Consider the following 9,652-nt stretch of genomic DNA (forward strand, 5'->3'; position numbering starts at 1 on the left):
AGCGAGGAACAATTAAATCATTTTGGTGAATGTTAAAATTATGATCAGATGACTAGATCATGAATTAAAAGAGAATTAGGATGAATGGCTAAGTATGTAATTAGCCAAAATTAGATATTTTGAAGAAGTAACTAAAGTCAAAGATGACCATTTAGTTTTTAAGGGTGCTTAAGGCTTAAGTCACTTAGGGTGTGTATGACAACCATTTTATTCCCTGGCACTGTTTCTGAAAAGAAATAATATTTTTCCATTTCTATGCCTTGGAACAGTTTCTGAGAAAAAAATATATTTGATAACATGTTTTATTTTTATTCCGAGAATGAGAATTGCGTTTGATAACAGAATAAATAATAGAATAAAAAATCATTCCTATTAAGCATAAATTTTTTTGGATCATCACTATCATTTTCATATGGTGTGGTGGTGGTGGTTATAGCATGGTGGCAACGACGGTGGTGGCGACGGCGGTAGTGGTGGATCATCACTTTCATTTTCATATCATTGTGGCGATGATAGCGGTGGTGACAGCAGATGTTGTAGTGATGGTGGTGGTGGAGCGGTGGTAGTGGTGATGGTGGTGGTAATGATGATGGTAGTGGTGGTGAAGATGGTGGCATGGTGGTAGTGATGGTGGAGGTGGTGGCACAATGACGACGACGACGATGGTGGCGGTGGTCGTGCCGAAATGTGATGGTGGTGGTGATGATGGTAGTGGTGGAGAGTGATTGACATAGACAAGTGTTTCTCATTTTCTACCCGGGAACAAAAAAACACAATTTTTTTTTCTTTTTTTTTTCTCCAATACAGAAATTGAACCAGTTCATTCTCGGGAACAAAAAAAAAACTGATTTTGTCAAATACTGTTTCTAACTATTTCTGTTCCCGGGAACAAAAATTGAAAAAAAATTGATTCTGGGAAGGTTGTTGTGCACACCCTTAAAAGCCTATTCACTAGATATTTTCTCCATTTTCTCTTCATTTTTCTCGTTGAAAAATAACCCAAAATAGTGAACTCCATTTGAGAGAAAGTTTGAAACCTAGTTTGAGTTCTAGTGGATGAAATCCAAAAGTTTCAACACCAAAAGTGCTTAGAACCTTACCAAGAACAAAACATCAACTAGTTTCCCTTGAGAGATCTTGCAAAGAATGATCTTCTCTTCCTAAAGCTTAAGGAAAATCTTAAAGTTTTGGAGTTTGAAGAGGGTTTCAACCTATTAAAGCTTGGAAAGTCTTTCCCTCTTCATCCTAGACCGATTTTTGGTAAGAAATCTACACTCATTTCAAGCTTTCATGAAGTTTTGAAGATTTGAGATTCTTGATGAATATAACTCATGAATAGTGATTTTGGGTTTTAGATGGATTTTGATTATGTGTTTGGTGTTGTTTGATGTTATAGTGTTGAGTTAATCAAACTTTAGCCATTAGAAAGTTTTGGATGGTGATGGAACCACAATTGAAAATGTGGCACCATCCTTGAGTCTTGACATTGGAGGAGGTTTTGGTTTCCTTGGAAGCTTGAAAGGCGTTCTCTTTGTGACTAAATGATTTCATGGTAAGAAAGCCTAAACTTCCTTAAGTTTTATGAATATTTGATTATTTAGGTTTCTTGAGAAAGTACGGAATATATTGATATTTAGGACTTGAAATGGGATGTGTATCCTTTGTAAAAGATATCAAGTAGTTGAAATAATTGGCGAGAAGGTGATTAAACCACCATTTTGGTCACTTTTATGTGTAGGCCAAAAATATGCATGAATAAAGTGTTAAATTTCATGTAATTGTAAGATTTGGAATTGTCATTTGATGTTTGATTATTTGTTGTTGGTTGTATAACTTGAAGCAAAGTGATTGTTTGATGGAAGGACAAACATGGGCCTAGGTGTTTGGTGGAGACCTTTGGTTCTTGAGAAATCAAGAATTAGGTGAGTTCTTGAGCATGTGTTCATGGGTGTTGTTGTTGATTAAATAGCCATTACGATAATGGTTATTATGGAATGCATATTATTGATGATGTACATGACCTTTGTATAGGTAGCTTTATGTGTAAAGTTTAATTAGTTGACTTACTTGTGGGATAAGAAAGCTTGGCAAGAAAGAAGTTTGCTTAAGATAAACTTCTGGACTTTGGGGTTAATCTTCTTGTGTATTTCACTATGCTCCGTTGGGAGGAATGGTTGGATGATGTGATTTATGATAATGGTTGTAATAGTATGCTCATTAATTGGTTGGATATGATATCTATATGTATGGTATGCTATGCGTACTTATGTCTCTTGTTAGTAGATTATGGTGATTGTAAACCTTCCATGGGAATGGTAAAATGACCTTCACGAGTGGGTATGGTTGTGTGACCTCTATTAGTGGATATGGTAATATAACCTCCATGAGTTGGTGTGTGGCATCCCCATGGGTATGGTATTATGACCTCCATAAGGGAGTATTGGATAATGGTATGATGGATGATTTACTATTCTGTTATTATTATATATACATATTAAGAGAACCATTGGGTGAAGTGTCCTAAAAGAACCCTTGGTTTACTAAGATTATTATCTCACCCCGTGTGGGGACCATATTTCAGGTGCTAATATGGGTGGTGTTAGAGCATAATGTGGAAGGAGGCCAAGATAGAGTCAAATTACATGGCATGAGACTTTTGACGAATATGACATGATTATGTATTTTGACAGCATATATGGTACTTTTGCATTTGTTGTATAGGCCTATGTATATTTGTTTAAAAAAATATGTATACGGTTTAGAGTAAAGTACCTTTTGGGTTCTCAACAAATATCACGGGCCAAATTTAATCCCTTAAAAAAAGTCGACTAGTGGTTCCTCTGAAATTCAAAATAATCCTATATTAGTCCTTTTGAAGGACTAACATGGGTCTTTTTTGAATTTCAGAGGAACCACAAGTTGATTTTTTTTCTAAGGGATTAAAATGGGCCTAGTGATTTTTGTTGAAGACACAAAAGACACTTTACTCTATGGTTTATATGTTGTAAACACTTCAATGCCATGGCACATTGATGTAATGATGTAAATACTTATGTTGATATATTAATTGAGGCATGACATGTATGAAAGAGCATAAGCAATAGATTGCTAAGCAATATGATTTATGTCATATGAAATTGTATGAATCCTATGGATTTTAATGTTAAATCAGGCGTCTAATGAGTATGGAAGGTTCCAACACTGTAAGTGTAGCCAAGTGATGTCAGTTTTAGTGCTGTTAAGTATGGTCGACTTAGAACGTCGATAACTTGCTCAGTTCTTAACGAAATGGGGCATATTATATATCATTTTAAAGGCTTAGGAGTCTAGTTTTCTTCTCTTCAAGTTTGAGAATTTTCTGGGCAGAACAACGTTCCTAGTTCGAGTTGGAACTAGAGCTGCTAGAAAGAAAAAATGTCAAGATTGAAGAGTTATTCTGCTAGCAGGGGACGGGAACGACTTCTGTTTAAGGGACGAAAATGCCTTCTGTTCAGGGAATGTGAACGACCCATGGGAATGACACATGGGAACGTATCATGTATGAGTACAAATTAACCCTAGCACAGTAAAACGTGCATAACATGAGCTACGGAGCTCCAAATTGAGTGAAGTTTTGATCTATGTGAAGCTAACACATATGGGTATAACCCTGTAAAATATTAGGAACATTGGGTAAGTTGATCATTCCCATTTTAATTTTGAGTTTGCCAAACTATTTTCCAGAATCCAGGTTTGAAAAAGTTTGCTTGCGACAGACATATCTTGAGTTGTACAAATCCAATTGAGGCTTATAATACGCTATTGGAAAAATCAAGATGTCTAGTTTAACATTGTAAAATAAGGTAATTTATAATGATGGATGTCAGTCTCAGTTTCATGAAATGTAAAGTTTGTTCAGTGTTAAATGGACAATGATGGTATTTCAAAGGGATGAGTACTGAGGATAGTTGTGTCTCATAAATTAACAATGTGAGGGCACTAGTTAATCATGTTTAAGATAATTTAATGTGTAATTAGCTCAGGTATAAAAAGGAAAAAATTTATACATAATTCTGCATTCAATACTCTGATCACTGTTACGGTTAATATCATATGTGATGTTAACATACCGGCATACAACAGGGTGTTACAAGTAGATTATTTGATGAGTGTAGAAAATATTCACGAACAACAAAAGTAGAACTAAAATAAATTTAATTGATAAAAAAATCTTTAGCAAATTTTATTGCAAATTTTCTTCTTTAACAAAAGTACAACAAAATTGCTCTTTAACCACGGCAAAAACTGTGGCAAAATATGATAAAAACCGTGGCTAAATAAGTTGTCCACTGTTTCAAAAACCGTGGCTAAAATGGGCGTTGCATTATTTTAACCACGGTCTTTATTGCATCTAAGCACGGGTTGTATGAACGTGGTAACATTGATTTAACCACGGTTTATGTTATATTAGCCACGTTATTTTCGTGGCTAAACAATTTGAATCCCAATGATGAAAATTTTTATTTTGCCACAGACAGAACCGTGGCTAATTATAAGGTTTTTTTAAGAAAATAAAAAATATTACAAATTTTCCCAATCATATAAAAAGCAAATAATAAAAATTGCATTTGATACAAGAACCAAAAACCAAATTAAGGGAGATAATCAAATAAAATGGAGTACACAATTTAACACAATACATTTTTTTTTCTATTCATATGAGTAAATCATGTTTTTTACACAATTTCTCAAAATTCATACATTTTGCATATCTATTTTTTTCCATTTCACAATTTAACACAACACATCTTTAAATCTGTCTTCCAAGAATTGTTGTATGTATCTTATCTTTTTAAAAGGGCTTATCACCAAATCATACCTGTATAAAAAAAATTTAAATAAGTTATGCTAAAATGTCACATAATTTTTCAATTTCAAGAAATTATTACCTTTTAACTTTTAGATAAAATATGAACATACCTGGAGGGTTATTCCTGGAATAGAAAACCAGAGACCCAGTATGAGTTTTAGGCAACGAGATGACATGATGTTGCTTGCAATCCAACAGTAAATCATAAATTAAACCAAAGTCTTTTAGCCCAATAGTTATAAACCAGAGCATTACCTCCCATTTTCAGCGTACCTCCCATTTTCAGTGTACCTCCCGTTTTCAGCATGTCTCCTCCTACCTGAATCTTCATGCCATAAAACAGGTTCAGGTTTTAGAGTCCCAATTGTCACAGTCTGCACAGAAAAGAAGATAATTTTATTTTCCCACAAAACACAAGCAGCAGCATGCTACATTAAACAGACTAAAATCCTACTGTAGAAAAAATCCTACATTAAACATTGAATTGCTTTTCATTATATTGATCACATTCTATCAATCAAATAAAAAATCGTTATAACTATTATAATCAATAATAATAAAACAATCAATGTATCCAAAATAAAATAATATTAAATCAATCAATTTTTCATTAACATGAATAGAATAAGAATGTCGTATCCGTTAACTTTGGCTCCAACAATAATATAATGCTTTTAAGATTGATAAAAATACAAAATAACTTTGATTTTTGAAAAAAAATTATTTTTAAGAAAAAAAATGCATATCTGCGTATATTTTAAGATTAAGTCAATCAAATGCACTAATGGATATCTTCGTGAGCTAGAGTTTCCTTAGATGTTTTTACTCGAGCAGCTGTATATACATTTACTTGGTAACCAAATTTCTACACAGCAAGTAAACAGAAAAGAACCTGATATATAATAGCCTATGTAGGATTTCAAAGGCGTGAGGTATTTAATTCATTTTTTTTAATAATTATTTTTTTTAATTAAAATAAATAATACAATATATGCTAACTCAAGTTCGACCTGACATAGGTTAGTCCGTGAGCTCCTGGTAATCTATGTGACCGAATTACATCCCTAATTTCCTAATTTTAATAGCGTACCCTTTATATTAGCCTATTATATTTAAGAGAAAAACGTTGATTCAATGTATAAACCCAATTTTTTCTTTTTTTTTTGGTTGAAAACAAAAGTTTAGAAAAGACAAGTTTTCCCGTTCCAAGAAAGAGAATATATAAGGTGGAGATCACGCTGTCTTAACTATTGCACGATTAAGTTATTTATTATTTTAGTTTTTATGTAAAGTTTCAAAGTTTTCAATTTTAACAAAATTTCAGTTTCAATGAAAAATCCAAGACAGCTATGAGCCAACAACTGGAAACAAAAAAAAAACAAAAGCAAAAACAAAAATGAACTATAAAATAATAATATAAAGGAACAAACCAAATTCGATTTGAAAAATGAAACTTTAATTTAATTCCTGTGTCTTATCAAAGTGTCAACCATATTCCAGTTAGACGGTTACTCTTCTCATTCATTCATTCTTCTCATGGTCTTTCGCTCTTCAGCTAATATAAATACTGAGAAGTAGCGAAACGTTTTCCATTCATTTTTATCAAACTCACTCTCAGTCACAACAACACACGTAGATCATTGAATAATTTGGTGCACCCAAATACCACATATATAGCAGAAAAGTTTAACTATTTTTTTTATCATCATATACTAGTATTTCAAAGAATAATATATATATATATATATATATATATATATATATATATATATATATATATATATGTATAGGAGGATTAGAAATTCGTACCTTGTGATTTTCACAATTATAGATGTGCAGCCAAGTGAAGTTGTAATCTAACTAAATTACACAACATTATCCAAAACTAAGTTCTTACTAAAAAAATGTAGTTTTCTTAGCATGTGCACGTACAAAGAGTCGTACTCTTAATTTTTCTTATTACCTACTGCACTCGATTTTATCACAGAGCATGCTCAGTTATAAAATACAATTGAGGACAGACAGCAGTAATGTGACTCATTCAGCTACAAGCACACATAGTAGACAGAAGAACTTGATTCTTATCATATTTCAGTTTAGCTTGTATACACACATCCCTTAAGTTTATACCTGGCTCATCCCACCGAGTTTTCACACAATGGTAACTCATGCTAAAAAACTAATATCCAACCAAGGGAAAAAGATAAACACTCGTGACAAAGCAGTCTAACAGTCAAGAGGTTAATACAATATTCTAATTACTGATATCATTGGTATCATCCTTGATCGCTTATAATATTAGTGCGATCTTCAGGAGTGAGTTTGGCAATTTAATTAAAATTATTAGATAAGAATTGGATCATCTATAATCTATTTAAGTAACAGGCATTTAGATATAATACATATCAATGGTAGGATTTATTTGAAAATTCACATACCTATCTCCATCCAGCTAAGCAACCAGCATTGCATCCACACCAATCACTTGATTGCTATCTCTGAAACCATGGTGGGAGTGGTCAATTAGGAAGTGGGGTTGTTCAATACATTGCATTTCGTTAATTTGTGTCAAAATTGAAATGGGTTTGCGGCTTTTTGTTATTATTGTGGATATGCATCCCTTTGGTTCAAATCAAAGCTAGCGCGTCAGAGACAGAGCATCACATTATGATGATGCATTGAAATTGTGCAAAATGCATGGGATGGCAGATAAGTGTAAAAAGGAAGAATATATCATATGCAATTTTAAAGCATAAGATTTAGAACAATTTTAAAAGCTGAAGGTGAAAGAACAACCTTGATATTGCTCTCCTTAGAAGATAACTAAAAACTGTAGATTTCCTGTGCAGATATGATGAAACCAACTTCTTTTGCAACACAAATTCACAGGATCAATATAAACATTGAAACAACAAAAACAATGGTAGAGAAAAAAGAAAACAATTGAAACAATTATCCACTAAAATTCACATGATTAAAATTATCAAAACATATAAACATGTTTAGATAAAAACAAAAACAGAACAACAAAAACAATGGTAGAGAAAAAAGAGCAACAATCTAATTACTGAAACAACAGATTGCATATCAATCACCTGACCTCATCAACAGTTTTTCTCCACGATCTACCTAATTTATGAAAAAGTAATGCCTGTACATGAGGAAGCCACATTAGCAGCCTTATTTTGAAAGAAAACAAAAAGAGAAGAAAGCACGGCCAAAAAAATGAAAAGTATTATTAGAAGGTATCGTGTGACAATACCATTTTGAAAAGCATTCATTAAATAGAAGTCATAATACCTGAGCAAAAAACATCTGACTGCTTCGAAGCATACAACCCCAATTAACATCACTAGTATACTTTGAATCTCCAATAGCACCAAAGCCTATAGATAAGAATGTATATTAAAAAAATTGTATTCTAATATCTATCATATGAATATATCCCAAAAAAGGTAGTATAAATTCAACAAACCTTTCCTATACGTTATTAGGATTTTTGAGGAAAAATCTTGCTCAAATGCTGCAAACACATTACTAGTATCTACTACAGTAGAATCTTGCTGTGAAACTTTATGGCAGATGCCTAGAAACCATATATCACCATCAGAGCTCGAAATGTCAGTCCTGCTCGACCCTAGTATACGCTCATGAATTTTCCTCATTGAGCCACCAGTAACAACTTTCCTCAGAGCAGCTGCCCACCCGATATTTCGAGAATGAACTGCTTTCTTTTCAGAAGCCGATGATTCACTATATGTTTCAACGAATGGAAAACCAGATGTAAAGAAGCTTGACCATAAGGTAGCCTTGGGAAACTTACTGTCACTAGAACCTGCTTTCGAACAAGCAGGCACCCGAGGAATATTATCTACAGTCACAAATTTCCTTCTTCCTTATTTAATCCTAATAATTTTAAAGTCATGACATTCTTTACCATTGAAACAATTGATCAAGCACGTGGCACACAAACCAATATCACCCAGAATTTTCTAATACACACAAATCAATAGATCCAAAATCTCCACCAAACCATACTAGTTGCACTCAAACAAGAAGGAAAAACAACAAAAACTACAAGACCATACCTTAACAAATGAACATGACGTCAAGCTAAAATCCAAAAATGATTCATTTGTGCGCAGAAAATCCTAACGAACTCGAATCGAAAGTTCAATCGAGCTTAGAAACTCAAGAACACAGTGAAAACAATGTTTCTGAAATACAAAAAAGAAAAAGAAAATAAGAAAAACAATAAATTAGTTTTAAGCTATTGTTAAAGAAACTAGCTCAGAAACTAAAAATTAACAAAAAGAAAGCAAACACTCACTTAAAATTCGTACAAATTTGACGGAAAAATATATGGAAGAAGAAAAACTAAGATTCAGGGGTGAAATTCAAAATTCAAATGGAAATGGGATTACGAGCAGAAGCTAGTGGAGGAACAGAAGAAGAATCGAACAACATTTCAGGAAAAGAGAGCGGAACCTGGAGGAAAAATCACAGCAATAATCGCATCTCAGAAAAAGAAAGAGCAAGAGAGAGAAAGAGAAAAAGAGAAATAAGGTTTTCGGTGAAGAGGAAAGAAACGATTCTAACGTGTGCCCGTGCTATTTTTTTATTTTGGAAAGAGCTCCTGTTTTTCTTAACTTCGCTCACGTGGCTAATATATATCGGTCACCACATTAGTCATTAGTAAATTGCAACGTAATTTAGGCATTACTAAATTGTCATGGTAAAATGTTATTTTTGGTGTAGTAAATTGCAACGTAATTTAAGTATAATTTAGAAAAATACATATAT

The 9,652-nt window shown here is 32.9% G+C and overlaps 1 protein-coding gene across 2 annotated transcripts; it reads right to left on the reverse strand.

Annotated features, from left to right (window-relative positions):
- Positions 1–4,644: 4,644 nt before the first annotated feature.
- Positions 4,645–9,445, reverse strand: LOC133293927 (cysteine protease ATG4-like). 2 transcript variants are annotated; one of them, XM_061492549.1, is made up of 8 exons: positions 8,325–8,888; positions 8,150–8,235; positions 7,950–8,000; positions 7,646–7,716; positions 7,288–7,347; positions 5,105–5,223; positions 4,960–4,973; positions 4,645–4,858 (listed from the first exon to the last, which is right to left on the reverse strand). In XM_061492549.1, exons 1-5 carry the CDS (start codon positions 8,512–8,514, stop codon positions 7,302–7,304), a joined length of 444 nt encoding a protein of 147 aa, XP_061348533.1. In that variant the 5' UTR covers positions 8,515–8,888; the 3' UTR covers positions 4,645–4,858; positions 4,960–4,973; positions 5,105–5,223; positions 7,288–7,301. The 2 variants fall into 2 exon arrangements, with proteins under 2 accessions (XP_061348533.1, XP_061348534.1); XM_061492550.1 differs by lacking the exons at positions 4,645–4,858; positions 4,960–4,973; positions 5,105–5,223 and adding exons at positions 8,938–9,066; positions 9,180–9,445 and having other exon boundaries at positions 7,296–7,347; positions 7,945–8,000; positions 8,325–8,602.
- Positions 9,446–9,652: the final 207 nt, after the last annotated feature.

The sequence above is a fragment of the Gastrolobium bilobum genome, unplaced genomic scaffold (genome assembly GCF_033153095.1).
Source record: "Gastrolobium bilobum isolate Gb01-03AN ecotype WA unplaced genomic scaffold, APGP_CSIRO_Gbil_v1 utg19602, whole genome shotgun sequence".
Taxonomy (NCBI): Eukaryota; Viridiplantae; Streptophyta; class Magnoliopsida; order Fabales; family Fabaceae; genus Gastrolobium; species Gastrolobium bilobum.

Excerpts from the sequence above, each read along its gene's own strand:
- LOC133293927 (XM_061492549.1), bottom strand. The coding sequence starts at position 8,514 with ATGAGGAAAATTCATGAGCGTATACTAGGGTCGAGCAGGACTGACATT. Across the intron at positions 8,236-8,324 it reads CCTAATAACGTATAGGAAAG|GCTTTGGTGCTATTGGAGAT; the intron begins GTTTGTTGAATT and ends TCTTATCTATAG. Across the intron at positions 7,348-7,645 it reads CTAAGGAGAGCAATATCAAG|AGATAGCAATCAAGTGATTG; the intron begins GTTGTTCTTTCA and ends CCATGGTTTCAG.